This window comes from Brassica napus, chromosome C2 (assembly GCF_020379485.1).
Source record: "Brassica napus cultivar Da-Ae chromosome C2, Da-Ae, whole genome shotgun sequence".
NCBI classification, from domain to species: domain Eukaryota; kingdom Viridiplantae; phylum Streptophyta; class Magnoliopsida; order Brassicales; family Brassicaceae; genus Brassica; species Brassica napus.
The window spans coordinates 11,320,526-11,336,145 of NC_063445.1; the positions used below are offsets into that span (position 1 = coordinate 11,320,526).

Here is a 15,620-nt window from a genome sequence, read left to right on the forward strand (position 1 = left end):
GTTGTTTCATCTTTTTCACGATTGTTAATTTTTACTTGTTTTTCACGACTTTTGACAAATCTAAAAAGAAACACTTGATTTAGTCTTTAAAACCAACAAAGCTAAGGGTTTTACATGTTGCCGCATAACACAACTGAATCACTTCAACGCGTCACGATTGGGCACGTCACGATTGGGCACTGTATTATGGGTTTTGAGATTGTTAGTATGGGACGAGCGATTTTCGGACGCCGAATCGGCCAAGCGGCCTAGTTTTAGAACCTGGGTATTAATGTGTTAGAATAATGAAATGGATATATTATATATTTTCTTAAATGATAAAAAAATTAATAATGAATTTTGAAATGATTTATTATGTTAGTGACAGAAGTTTTAATATATAACTTGAAGGACGAATTATTTTGTATCTCAGTTTTGATGAAATAAATTATTTTATCTTTCTTTTAAAAAAGTATTTTTTTTGAAGATTGTTTTTTGAAAGCTATTTTTATTATAATTTTTTTTTTGAATGCTATTTTTAAGACCATCTACAAGGGTTACTTCTATTTGTTATTCCAAAATAGAATACTCTAAATATTGAAGACGGTTTTGCTCCGATGGTTATTTCTATTTTATACTAAAAAAAATATTCCAAGTATATTATTTTCTATTTATTTATTAGTTTATTATACAATCTTTAAATTTTAAAATATTAAAATTTCACTCATTTATTTTATTTTATAAAATATACTATACTATTTATATAACTAAATGATTCTTTTAAAATTGAAATTTTATCACAACACATCATTATAAACAAATGATATACTAAATATAGTATTTGAATACTATATAATTTTATTTTAGTAAAAAATTAATCATATAAACATAAATGATCATTTTGTAAAGGAAAAGTTTCACTCTAAAAATAGAGTAAAAGAATAGTATTACTCTATATTTAGCGTATTACTGTTCATTCCTCTATATTTGGTGCAAGATATAGCATACTATTGGAGTGAGTTTTACTCTATATTTGTATAAAGGGGAAAATAGAATATTGATCAGAGATGTTCTAAAAATGTATTATTAGTTTAGAGATTTATTTAGCGTTCATTTTATATTCATATAATATTATGTGAGTTAAGTTTGGGAGAATCGAGAGTGAGTGGTGTCTTTTGATAATGGATTGTATAGTCAACTGCTCACACACCGCAAATCACGTGAAGTCTCGAATCGTACACCTATCGGCCTCCTACTTTGTTTGTTTTTCAAGTCTTCTCTAATCTCTACGATCGAACCTCGAATCTATCGGAACTCACCTCAGTCACTATTTTTTTTTTTAATTAGTGTATGTTTAATTAGTTTTACTCACCCTTCTTTGTCATCTATTTGTCTGGTGCACTTAACTAGTCAACCTGTACCTATTACATAGTTATAATCTGGTTTTGGCTATAGTATTAGAAAGACTTCAGAGAAATATGATATAAAACAATACATAGAATACATCATACATGTATCTATAAAACTCGTGTAACTAGAGAAATCTTGTGAGCAGGACGTCTAATAGCATGTGCAAGTGGAGCGGTAGAGTAGAGCTCGAATCTAAAAAAATTAAAAATCTAGAACTTTTTAAAAATAAATATATAAACTATGGTTTAAAACTTCAAAATTTTAGATATAATATTAATATAATATTAATTTAGAATTTATAAATTTAAAAGAGACGTCAAATATATATAAATAGAGCTATAAACTTTTAAACTTACTCTATCAATACTATTAAAAGAGAAGTACAATTTTATCTACTATAAGAAAGTTATAGCTAGACCATCTAATTAGTAGCCTAATAAACAAAATTAATATTAACATATCCTTCCTATTAGCCGTGATACCTTCTGCTGGAACTACACGAAGAATGGCCAATACACTGTTAAATCTGGATACTGGGTTGCTCGAAATCTGATGAAGCCAGAAGAGGAAAAGAAAATACTGGAACCAAGTATTACTAAACTCCAAGCCTTTGCTTGGAAGTTGAAAGCGCCAAGAAAGATGTGCCATCTTATATGGCAATTGATAACGGGTCAGGTGGCAGTAACGAGGAATCTCGCAAGGCGGAATATGAGGTGCGATAATTATTGCCCAAGGTGTGGAGAACTAGAGGAATCTGTAACACATGCAATATTTGAATGCCCTCCGGCTCTCCAAGTGTGGTCCTTATCAGCAACTCCTACGAGCCCAGGTATATTCCCAGTGGCAAGCATCTACACAAACATGGACTACCTATTCTGGAGGAAGAATGAAATCTTAGCGCCAGACCAAGACAGGGATCCTTATCCCTGGCTAATATGGTATATTTGGAAGGCTCGTAATGACAAACTTTTTAGGGGAATAGATAGAGACCCCTTGGAAATAGTTCGATATGCAGAAAGTGAATGTCAAGCCTGGTTCAATGCAAACGAGATGATATCGCCAGTAGTTCAGGCCATCAGCAATGAGGAAAACCAATTCTTAAGCTTGGGTAATATTTGTCTACTAGATGGATCTTGGACAGCTTCAGATCGCTTTAGTGGATGTGGATGGGTCTGGATGGATAGCGGGGAGAACACACAACTTATGGGAACACGGAATTTCATTCGATGTGAATCAGCTTTGCATTCGGAGGTAGAAGCACTGCGTTGGGCGATGGAGAATATGCTTCAACACTCGCCATGCCAGAGCTTTGGAACAGACTGCAAGGAGCTGATTTCAATGATAAAGGAACCTCATGTGTGGCCAAGCTTTGCGACAGAACTGGAGAAGATAGAAACGCTGCAGATTTGCTTCCCGGACTTCAAAATAACCTATGTGCCACGAGTGCGCAATCTGTTTGCTGATTTTTTGGCTAAGACTGCTAGGACCTTTCGTAGAGAGTTACTTTTCATTGGTTGTTCTATTCCGGTCTGGTTACCCAGACCACTTCAAGCTTGAGTAATAGAATGGCCGTTCGACGTCAAAAAAAAAAACAATGAAACCATATTACGTGGTTAACAAATCTAAACAACTTCCCTATTCATCATATTTAATAGAAAGTTTATTTTTTTTTAATTTAATTTGATTCTAAAATATATTGGCTAGATTTGATAATCGATTTATTATACATATACATATTTATATGATTCATATACTTATTCATTTACTACTTTTTTAAACTAAAACTAGATTTTGACCCGCGCTTTCAAAGCGCGGATTCATTTTTTTTTTCAATTGAAAAATATTTAGTAAATGCCATATTTCATATATTTGTGTTTTATTTTATAAAAGACTTAAACTTTTTATCTTTTTTTATCGTGTTTCATTTTAAATGACTATTTATGTTTAAAAAATTAAACTTTATTTCTTTAATGAATTAAGTTGGTATAACTCTGATAAATTAATTTTATTATGTGGTTAATATTTTTAATAAAAAAATTATATACTTTTAATACAGATTTATACTTTTCAATGAAAAAATTCAAATTTTTTTATGAATGCTTAAATTATATTAAGAAAAAAAAATAATTAAGAATGGTTGAAAAAAATTATTTGAACTTGGATTCAATGGCCCAAAAGAAAAAAAAAGTGAGAATTGGATATGATTTCTTAATCGGCCCAAATGGCCCAAGAGAGATCTGATGTGGATAGTGGGTTGGATCTGAAAAAATAATCCAATATAGATGTGTTATTAATATTATTTGATTGCGCTTAATGAAACATGCAATATTAGTAAAGAAAGAGCATGTTAAGGTAAAAAGGAAAATAGGATCCTGATTTAATAGTATACTAGATTTTGACCCGCGCTTTCAAAGCGCGGGTTTATTATTATTTTTTTTTTCAATTGACAAATATTTAGTAAATGTCACATTTTCATATATTTGTGTTTTATTTTATAAAAGACTTAAAAATTTTATCTTTATTTATCGTATTTCATTTTAAATGACTATTTATGTTAAAAAATTAAACTTTATTTTTTTAATGAATTAAGTTGGTATAATTCTGATAAATTAATTTTATTATGTGGTTAATATTTTAATTAAAAAATTATATACTTTTAATAAAGATTTATACTTTTCAATAAAAAAATTTAATTATTTTTATGAATGCTTAAATTATATTAAGAAAAGAAAAAAATAATAATTAAGAATAGTATTAAAAAAATTATTTGAACTTGGACTCAATGATCCAAAGAAAAAAAAAAGGTGAGAATTGAATCTGATTTTTTAATAGGCCCAAATGGCCCAAGAGAGATTTGATTTGGGCTGGATCCAAAAATAATGACCCAATATAGATTTGTTATTAATATTACTTAATTGCCCTTAATGAAACATGCAATGTTAGTGAAGAAAACATGCCCCTAAGGTAATTATGACAATAGGATCCTGCTTTAATAGTATAGATTTTTTTAATGAATTAAGTTGGTATAATTCTGATAAATTAATTTTATTATGGGGTTAATATTTTAATTAAAAAATTATATACTTTTAATAAAGATTTATACTTTTCAATAAAAAAATTTAATTATTTTTATGAATGCTTAAATTATATTAAGAAAAGAAAAAAATAATAATTAAGAATAGTATTAAAAAAATTATTTAAACTTGGACTCAATGATCCAAAGAAAAAAAAAAGGTGAGAATTGAATCTGATTTTTTAATAGGCCCAAATGGCCCAAGAGAGATTTGATTTGGGCTGGATCCAAAAATAATGACCCAATATAGATTTGTTATTAATATTACTTAATTGCCCTTAATGAAACATGCAATGTTAGTGAAGAAAACATGCCCCTAAGGTAATTATGACAATAGGATCCTGCTTTAATAGTATAGATATATATAATGATATGTATGAAAGTAGTAGAATGTGGTTTAGTAATGAGTTTTATAATTTTATGGTTTAATAATTAAGGAAACGGGTTGCTCGGTTTGTTCTCAGAACGTGTTTCTTGGTTTAGTAAAACATAAAACGGCGAGTTTAATGTCAGTGGCATTTTGTGGTAATTATTGAGGAAAACTAAGGGGAAGTACAAAATGTACTCCTGTTTTAATAGTTTAGATGTATAAAAGTGAAATATAAATATCTCTAAAACTTTATTTAGTCTCATTAACTTCATATACTTTGTACCTCTATGTTTACTTAATTGTAAATATATCTCAATATTATAATATTTAAATGATATTAATATCAACTAATAAGTATATATCAGCAAACATGAAAATATTTATAAAATTTTATGCAAATATAAATATAAAATAAAAATGCTCTAAAAGTAATTTTTATTTCAAAATATGATATTCAAATATAAATATTAATTTTAGTTTAGATAACACAATTATTTATTTTTATGCAAATTTAAATTTATTACTAAATTGATACAACACCCGCACGGATGTGCGGGTTCGAGTCTACTTGTATCATTAAATATACTGTTAATATTTTTTTGAACAGAGCCCATTAATAATTTGAGACGGTACTGCTTGTGAGATTTCTATTTGGTGTCGTAGAAGAACAACAGACCTTTTTTTTTGGGGAACAACAGACCCATATTAATAAGAAAGCAGAAAAAGATAGACCAAGCTTGTCCGTCTTTTCAACGTTTCAATTAGATCCCGTCTTGTGTCTAAATTGACGGAGTTCCAAATTGAACAACTACTGAGAAACCAACATTTTTTTTTTCCATCGATAATTTCATTAATTACTCGTACAAGCTCAACAGATACAAGATACAGCCACTAAGGACAACCTAAAAACACAAACAAAAGCCCAAAAACCCAACTAAAGAAACCCTAGAAACTGAAAAGGGTGCCGCCGCTCCCGTGAACCACCGCTACGAGCCACAACGACCCCCCGCATCAAGCAAAACCCCCGGTGAAACATCCATCGATCGATCCACCGGTACACACCAGAGCTCGCCAGCTCCACATCATCTTCACCGCAAACGCCTTCAAAACCGGAGATTCTATTATCAGAGAGCATCAATAGCAAGGACGAGATCTCATCCGCCACCATTAATCACCAACACCGAGAAGAAGGCTTCGCTCAAACCATCACCAAATACCACCGGAGAGCGTCAATCGTCCTCCGACGCGAGCTCCTCCATCAAAACCAATCCGAAATCGCAAAACCAAAAATAAAAAACCCTAAAACGTAACTAGGGAACCAAGAGCCGGTGATGCAAGGCAAAGAACACCTTCACCCCCCTGAGACTAAAGCCGGCGAAAGCAGAGCTGAGGAAGCCTCCACCTTCTGGAAACAAAGCCGGCGGCGATGGATCTGTAGAAGCCTCCATCTCCCGGAAACGAAACCTAATCTAACAAGCCGACTTCACCCCACCAACCCTCCGTACGATCGCGTCGTTACTCCAGACGCAGCGTCACCAGTGATGCCGGTTCACTCCCCGATGTGACGACGACGAAGGAGGCCTGGACCCGAGCTCCGACAAGGCGATAGGGAGAGGACGCGTAGGAGAAGCAAGGGAACTTTTCAACGGAAGAGCGAAGGGCTCCAGCGACGACACGCTCGCTCACGCGCCGGCCGTACGCCAGACCCAAGATCGGATCTACTTTCTCTTTCTAGACTTTCTCTGTGTTCAGATATATATAATTATTTTTTGCGAGATAGCTCTGAATGAGAAACCAACATTACACAAACATTTTTTTTGGAAAAGTAAATACAATTTTTCTTATTTCCTCTCATCACCAAATATAAATATTGGGTTTCTATTACAATATCGTTTATTAAAAAGACTTAAATGTTCTACATTATTTATTTGTTAGTAAATAGAATTTTAGGTCTGTAATCCCTTCACAATCTCGAGGTAACATGTTAGTAATGTGCTCCCTTCCTCATCAGCGAGATTCGAATATGAGATCTTGAGACGTAGTTCCCTTGAAAGGTTTCCTAGTACCTCAGCAGAGCTACTAATGCTATATTTTTTTATGTGAAGTATGTTACACTGTTAAATCTACCAATAAGCATGTAATAAGCTAAACCGCAGAATATGAAACCAAGATGACTCCACAATAAGACATGTGCAGAATATGAAACCAAGATGACTCCACAATAAGACATGTTTAGATGTTTCTATTAGAAATCTTCTCACATCGAAATTGTAAATTAATATCATATATAAAGACTAAAAAACATGTGTTGTTATTTCAGTCTTTGTTAATTAACTTTGAATTGTAAATCCATAAACCTGACAAACATAATACTATAGAATTCAACCTCGCCATTACAGTTAACGATTTGAACCACTGAGATCATGAGATGATATGATGCTTGCAGCGCTAAGCCCAGCCCATATTGCTGTGCAATACCATTAGAATTCAAATATCCACAAAACACCTAAACGGTGTATAGGGCTCGGCACAAGGCGAGTACTCGTTATTTTGCGTGTACTTGCGACTTGACTTACTTTGTACGAGTAATAAAATTTTCGACTTGTACTTGACTTGTTAAAAACGAGTACTTGCTATTTCGAGTACTTGATCAAAAATGAATTACTTGCAAATTATTTGACCCGCTATTTTACTTACTATTTACTAGTATTTGTGAACTATTTACGAGTTTTTCGGAATATTTAAACACTACTTACTAAATAATAATCTATTAGGAATAGACATAAAAGTTTGTTTTATTTATTCTACTTAACATAACATCTTAATTACTTTAACCGAAATATTTGTTCATATTATAAAGAACACAAATAAAAAATATATGAATATATCGATATTAAAACAAAAATGTCTTCTCTAAACAATAACATGTAGTAACAAATCATATAGTTAAATTTTTAATATTTGCTACTATATAATACTTAACTAGATGACGACGAATATTTATAAATCAAGACATATACGAAATAAGTAGTAAGTATAAGAAGAGTAATGAATATTTGTGTCCAATCCTAAATGCAAGTAAAAAAAACCCAAATATAAACAAGTATTTAATAGATCATGTAATAAATAGCAAATAATAAGGCAAGTAACGTGGCGTAATGAGTCAAGTACTAAAAATAATAATGATACGTGATATTTGACTTGGTCTTGTAAGTAATGAAAATTGTAGACTTGTTACTTACCTTAACAACATTCATGAGTACTTGAATTTTTAAGACGGATACGAGTCTAATAACGAGTTTAAGACGACTAACAAGTAACGACTGCCAACCTAGTATAAAGTGCGATTTTGAGTATCATAGTATAAGGTAATGCAACTGATTAATTAATTACTAGATTTTACTGAGAAATCCTTTGCAAGGTCCCACAAAAAGATATAAGAATAGGGCGGCCATCCACTTGATTTGAAAGAGACTGTAGTGGAATCCAACCATATGTCACAAAGATCCAAGATAATATATGAACTATTTTTCAAATTATGATAAAGATCAATACTATTTTCTTCCACTTCATTATCATTCTTAAGAGTAGTTATTTATGCATGTGCATGATTATACGAAAAAGAACCGACAATTTACTCCGCAAGACATTTATACGGTACATTGTCATTCCCTTCCCTTTTATTATTTCCTTCAACAAACGATAATCGAAATGAACGATTCTGTGTTATACAAAGATCGAGTTTATTGAGAGAACAACTTGTTACCTAATGGTTGGTCACTTGGTCCTAAATATGATTTGCTCATCTCCACCAAAACCAAAGCTCAAACTGTAAATATCAGTGATCGTGCATGTGAATGAGTGAGAAAGCTATTAAAGAGTTATTTGATTTAGTAGTCACTAACTTCTAAAAGAAATTGGCCACCTTTATGACTCAGGACACTATCACTCCAGCTGAGCTTAGGAAACATGATTGAAAATATAAAGAGAATTGGTTGGAGTGGGACCAATGAAAGAAGTATCATTATTAGACGAGAAGAAAAAGACAGAATTGTTAGAGAAATGTCAAAAAAGTACAGTAACAAGCAACAAAAAAAGGCCCAATCAATGCTCTACTTTCATTAAAGCTTTAGTTTTTAGGTAAGGAATGTAGAATGTGTGTGTGAGATTGTAAGGTAGAGAGAAGGTGATAAGTGAGAGAGAGAGAGAGAGAGAGAGAGAGAGAGAGAGAGAGAGAGAGAGAAATGAAGTTCTTGTTCCAGTGTCCATGCTGCTCTTGCTTCTGCTTCATGAAACCAAAGCAGGGCAAACCAAAAGCTGTAGATTCAAAACCAAAGGAAGAGAAGAAAAAAGAGGAGAAGAAACCTGAGAAGAAAGAAGAAAAGAAAGAAGAAAAGAAAGAAGAGAAGAAAGAAACCAAAGCGGAGAAGGCCGAGTGAAAGCTCTATTTCAAGAAAACGCAATTAATTATCCCATTTTATTTCTATTTCTATTTCTATGCTATGTTATGGATGCTTAAGTAACTTGTAATATTTCTTGATTAATAAAATTTTCTTTTTTGCCAATATGGTTTGTCTCTATTATATCAATGATGCTTGTTTAATATGTACTATTCTGAATTTGTGAAAACTATGATTATTGTTTCGACGTGATTGTCCTTTAGTTTTATAAAACCCCACTTGAGGGTTTGAGTTTATACGATTGATGATTCATGTTAGATTTCTTATTTCCAGTTTCGGATTTGATTATTTTTGTTGTAACAAGTATATGAATGAAAACTATTAACCAAATTTTACCAAAAAAACTATTAACCAAATCAAATCTGAGTCTAACTCGTATAGGTGCATGCAATAATTGATTAGAAGCCCATTTCAATGAAATCAAACTCAAGCTCATGTAAACTAATTTCCTTAGCAAAATAGCATGGAATATAAAAATGTTTAGTTCTCTCAAAGGAAAGGACATCCAGACCAGAGCTTCTTTCTTTCTTGTTTTTTTTTTGCATTTAAATAAAGCTTGGTGAACTAATAAAGCTGTTATAAGTTCAATCTATCTTGCTAACGATTTGCTTACATAATTCACTTCTTATCTACATATGTGTTTCGATTCATAACTATTATGGTGTTGGAAAGCGATCCATGTATTTGTTTCCCTACTCCTTAGTCCGAATACCGAAAATGATGGTCTTTCTTAAAAGACAAATGTTTTTGTATTTTTCATTATCTAAGTGAATTTTCTAACCAGGTCCCTTTGGCCTCATTGATGTTTACCTCCCAATTCGTCAAAAGCTCGAAACCATCGTATTTTTTGTTTCGTGCAAGTATATCATATTAGAATTGCTCTCATATCTCTCATCATTTAATCACTCCATATTTTGGATCGTGAGTATTGACTCAAAATATGTTGATTTGACTCTATGCAGGGCCGGCCCTGAGATTTAGGGGCATGTAGATGGTTTTTAAAAATTTCCAGCTAAAATTTTTTTTTGGCAAATTTAGGGGCTTAAAAAAAAATTTTTAGGGATTTTTTTCTATGTAATTTTTTCCAAAATTTTTGGGGATCTAAGACAAATGTTTCGTTAGACTTTGCCCAGGACCGGCCCTGACTCTATGCACTAAAAATAATCGTGCAACGAGATATAAGCATGTAATCATAATAAGACTTAGCATATATATTGCATATGTAAATTTTTATTAAAGATAAATCAAACCAGTGATGAGATATAGCTGATCAAAATATTGCAAACAGAGTTTTTTTCATTAAATCTGAAAAAGAAAATAGAAAAATAGTCCAATTTAGCAAGAGCTAAATCAAAACTAATAGATAGCTATATTTTTTTTGTCAACCAAATTGCATTGCATTAAAAGATCCAAGTTATTACATAGTTTTTATGAGTAACTCTAGCCTGTTTTGCTAAGGCATCCACATGACTTGGAGATTCTCTGGATACATAATGAAAAGTATATGCGCATTCCTTGATGCGGTTCATTTTGAGAGTTTGTTCAGTCCTCAACTGATTTAACTCTTCAATCATATTCTTGCAATCAGCCATAAATGCAACTTGCTTATAATTGAGTCTTCGTAACTGTTGCACTGCTGACAGTAAAGCTGCAGCCTCTGCTTCTCCCACTGTGTTTACTGTCTTCAGAGACGATGACCCTTGGAGGAGACGATTTCCTTGTTTACTATATAAGGACCAACCAATCCCTATGAGATCCCTCGATGATTTCCATGACTCGTCCACCAGACAGTAGTAAGAAGCTTCTTGAGGCAACTCCGTTTGAATTGTAGGCTTGGGTCTGCTCACAATTGCTCTTAGTTGGTCTCCATCCTTTTCTTTACCAAATTGCATCTTTACAGTTTCTTCATAAATATTTTGCCTAACTGTTTTGTTATTGTTGCTTCGCACACAAAAGAAAAAAACGTTATTGGGCCTTTTTTGTTCGAAATTCAACTTGGGCTTTCCAAGATAATCAAATGTTAAAAGTAGCCTCCAATTCGGATTCTTCAGATTTAAAAGTCGAAACCCACTTCGGAATTCAAGTTCAACTTATCTAGTCACACGCTAATGGATATCTTTATTCAGAAGTAAATAATAAAAGTTATGGTAAATGAGTTCAAATACGTGAGTCAATTCTCGCACATAAATGCCTCTCAATCCTTTCTGTCAACGTTCAAATCCAATTATGATTTATTACCTTAAACAAAAATATTCCTTACTATTAAAGCAAGAAGTAATCTGTCACATTTTCATTTCCCATTTTTGTAAGATTCGCCTCCAAGTCTCCTAAACTTCTAGCACTATATAACAATACTCATTCCCCAGGAACCAAAGACGCACAAAAACCTAATCTCAGATCTCGCCGCTTCTCTTTAACCATGGTGGCCCTCATGAGAAGTCTCTGTTTTTCTTTCATCGTATTGGCTTCTATTGCGACCCTCTTCTCAGTTGCGGATGCACATAAGTTTCAGGTCGGTGGTAAAGGCGATTGGGTCGAAAAACCACATGAGGGTTACAATTCTTGGGCTGAAAGTAAACGTTTCAAAGTCCATGACACACTCCGTAAGATCCTTTCTATTGCTTTGAGTTTATATTACGAGTTTTATTTATATATATATGTGATTGTTTGTGACAAAAAATATTAAAATCTTGTGTAGACTTTAAGTATGCCAAGGGATCAGACTCGGTGCAAGTAGTGGCGAAAGGAGATTACGACGCCTGCAACGTTAATAATCCGATAGAGAAGTTTGATAATGGCAATACCGAGATTGCTCTTAACCGATCTGGTCCTTTTTATTTCATCAGTGGTAATCAAGAGCACTGTACTAAGGGACAGAAGTTGATCGTCTTTGTCCTCGCCATCAGAAATCAACCTAAGGTACCCATTTCCCCGGCCAAAGCTCCGTCCACTGCTCAACCCCCGAAGTCTCATTCCCCGGTAGTTGCTCCGGCAAAGGCTCCCTCAACCGCTCATTCGCCTAAATCTCATTCCCCGATCTCTCCGGTTGCACCGGCGAAGGCTCCTTCAACGGCCAAATCTCCGACAGCTCACTCCCCTGCTTCTCATATTTCTCCGGCTGCTTCTCATATTTCTCCGGCGAAGGCTCCGTCGACTGCTCAACCTCCAAAAGCCCATTCCCCTGTTTCTCCAACTGCACCGGCGAAAGCTCCAACAATGGCTCATTCGCCTAAGTCCTCTGTTTCCCCATCCCCGCACCCTGTTGCTCACTCACCGGCTGTGTCTCCCTCCAAAGCTCCAGCAACGTCCCCAGCTAAACATTCTCCTTCGCCGTCCCCCACAAACTCTCCAAGATCATCCCCTGCTACTCCTCCAAAGCACTCACCATCTACCCCAGAAAAACCTCCCAAGTCTACTCCAGCTTCCCCAGCGCCTGAGAAGACTCCACCTTCGTCGCCAACTCCTTCTGACAACAACATGGCGCCGGCGCCAAGTCCCAGTGCAGCAACTGTTGTGACCGTTACTTCGGTTATGTCTACACTCTTCACTGTGGCTTTTACCGTTTCGATGTTTGCTTAAGTTTTTTAAGAATTGCTATGTGGTTTGATTTACATTTCTTTATTCTGTTGCTGGGTTTTTATTATTTGTTCTGAGTGTGTCCTTGTTTTGCATTATTGAACTATTACTTATGTTTTTATTAATATCGCTGTGGTTGTTCTAAGCATTTCATTCGACCCTTGCATGTAGGAGTGGACAGAAAAAGCTGAACCAAATCAAACTACACTAAACCGACCCTACCAAACCAGACCGAAAAACCGAATTGTTTTTTCTAGATTAATTAAATATATTAATAATACTAAAATTTAATATATTTAACCATTTAACTCAAACTATAATGAACATAATTTTATCCATATTACTTTTAAATGAATAAAATGAATACAACTAAAATAAAAGAATATAGATTAACATCAAAACTTAAAAATTATTAGGTTTGAAAGTAATAATATAAAATTATTGGATTACATAACAAAACATCATTGGACACTAAATCAATATTTTCTTTACAATAAAATATTAAAGCCAAAAATCACAATAAAATATTAAAGATGTTTTTATAAATTATATTCTTATAACTGAACGAGAGTAAAATTAAAAAATTAACTCGATTGAACTTAACAAACAAAACCATATTAAATCGAACTGAACACAACCAAACTGAATAAAACCAAACTAAACCAGATTAATTTGGGTTGATTTTGGTTAAAGTTCTTTTAAACCCAAATAAACCGAACTTAAATAAAAATTAAACCAAATGCGCACCCCTAGAAGTCATCGATACTCTGAATTTGAACCCCTATAGTTCCATGAATCCAATGATTGAATAAACATTTGACCTGTGATTTACTGAAAAATGTATCAACATTTAGTCGAGATCCTTTAATTTGTTAGTAATGAATGTTCACATTCACATACAATCTTTTAAGTATTTGCCATTCAAGAAATAATGGATATCTGACACTGCGGGTCAATATGATGAAAAGATTATTCGCTACACTACTACATATGACTACGGTGCGTTCAATCTATAAAGTCATGTGTCGTTTTGGAAAAGTCCAGTAATTATCTTGTAATTATGGTGACTAATCGAGGGGATATATGTATCAGAGAACCTTCTAAAAGACTACTATTGAAACATTCCATATACTAGTATTTCAAAATAAATGATACAAAGTCAATACAGAAGTTCAAAAACTATGGGCTTTTAATGAAAAGGCCCACAAAAAAAAATGAGGAAGAAAAATGCTGTGCTTAAAAGAATAAACTTTTTAAAAAATCTAAAAGAAACCAAGAGAGAAAAAAAGTACCTTAACTCCGTATACTCCATACCCTCCTAAACTCAAGCTTATTACCCCAACCCTATTCATCCCACCCCTTTATTGTTGCACTCCCTAAACTAGCCTTTGTCCATTTATTCCTCAATTAAAAACCAACCACAATTCAACTACCTACATGGCCCACATCATAACCTTAACCAATCAAAATTCTTTGGTCCACATGTTCTTCTTCTTCCTCGTACTCTCTCCTCCTCTTCATCCTCCATTGGTCATTTTTGAAGCTCATAAAGAAGGTAATTATTGTTCGTTTTAGGTGATTTTTTTTTGTAAAATCACCCTTAAAATGTCATGTATATCATGGAGATATTCATTCTGATGATAATTACAAAGTTTAAAAACGAATTTAAAAACTGTGGTAAGAGATTATAAGTATAATTTACGTCCGTTTTTTATGATTAGTTTGTGGAAGAACAAGTATAATTTACGTCAATGTAAAATCCTAACAACAACGTCCTAAAAACGGATTAGTTTGTGGAAGAACAAGTTCTGGGTATTACTAGGAGAACTACGCATTACTAAAGCAAAATAATTTTACTAGAATTTACTTGAATTACTAGAGTTACTGGAATTACTCTAATAATGATAATACTAATGGTATTCTATTTTATCTCAGGAAAATGCAAAATCCGCAGTGCACATTCATTTGTTTTGATTATGGGGGATATTATATGAAAGATGGGGCTGAAATAAAATGGATTTCAGGAGATGGTGAAGGAGAAGATGAAATTCACACGATTTTGTTTAGGAAGTCAATGGAGGAGATCACTTACTCTGGTTTGGTTGAGTGTATTTGCAGAAAGATAAAGGTAGATGAATCTAAGGTGAAAGTGAAGATTAGTTACTTTCCAATGGTATTGTATTCGTACAAGCCATCATACATCCGGAATGATGACGAAATCTTTGGTTATCTACTGCAAGTAAACCATGAGAAGTGTAGAAGTGTTCTACATGTGGAGTTCATCAATGAAGAAGTGAAATTTTCAGAAGAGGATGATGAATTGATGGCTATGTCGGTCTATCTGATAGAGAGGCTATAGAGGCTGGTGATGAGGATGGTACTGAGAATGATGAAACTGATGCCTATGTTGGTATATCTGATAGAGAGACTATAGAGGCTGGCGATGAAGATGGTAATGGTGGTGTGCTCACTTTTGACGAAGACATTGAGATGCATGATGGTGTCAATCAGACACGGGATGATGGTATGGATTTGGTTATAGGTCAAGAATTTTTAACCAAGGAGGCAGCAAAAGTTCTTATTCAAACCGCGTCATATCAAAATTGTTTTGAGTTTGATATAATTAAGTCGGATACTAAGAGATTTGTGGTTAAATGCTGAGGAGCCAAAGATGGGTGCAAGTGGTTTGTGCGAGTTGCAATGGTGAAGAATTCATATATTTGGTCGGTTAGAAGTTATTTCAAGCAGCATA

At 33.4% G+C, this 15,620-nt stretch overlaps 3 protein-coding genes across 3 annotated transcripts; 2 read left to right on the forward strand and 1 right to left on the reverse strand.

The window, feature by feature from the left end:
* Positions 1 to 8,970: 8,970 nt before the first annotated feature.
* LOC106418954 (UPF0329 protein ECU05_1680/ECU11_0050) lies at positions 8,971 to 9,397 on the forward strand. The gene has a single exon (XM_013859691.3). The coding sequence runs from the start codon at positions 9,077 to 9,079 to the stop codon at positions 9,269 to 9,271; it is 195 nt and encodes a 64-aa protein (XP_013715145.1). The 5' UTR covers positions 8,971 to 9,076; the 3' UTR covers positions 9,272 to 9,397.
* Positions 9,398 to 10,591: 1,194 nt separating this feature from the next.
* LOC106377897 lies at positions 10,592 to 11,184 on the reverse strand. The gene is made up of 2 exons (XM_013818114.2): positions 10,714 to 11,184; positions 10,592 to 10,597 (listed from the first exon to the last, which is right to left on the reverse strand). Exons 1-2 carry the CDS (start codon positions 11,182 to 11,184, stop codon positions 10,592 to 10,594), a joined length of 477 nt encoding a protein of 158 aa, XP_013673568.2.
* Positions 11,185 to 11,609: 425 nt separating this feature from the next.
* Positions 11,610 to 12,997, forward strand: LOC106379291 (early nodulin-like protein 2). The gene is made up of 2 exons (XM_013819291.3): positions 11,610 to 11,895; positions 11,991 to 12,997. The coding sequence occupies exons 1-2, from the start codon at positions 11,712 to 11,714 to the stop codon at positions 12,869 to 12,871; spliced, it is 1,065 nt and encodes a 354-aa protein (XP_013674745.2). The 5' UTR covers positions 11,610 to 11,711; the 3' UTR covers positions 12,872 to 12,997.
* The last annotated feature ends 2,623 nt before the right edge of the window (positions 12,998 to 15,620 follow it).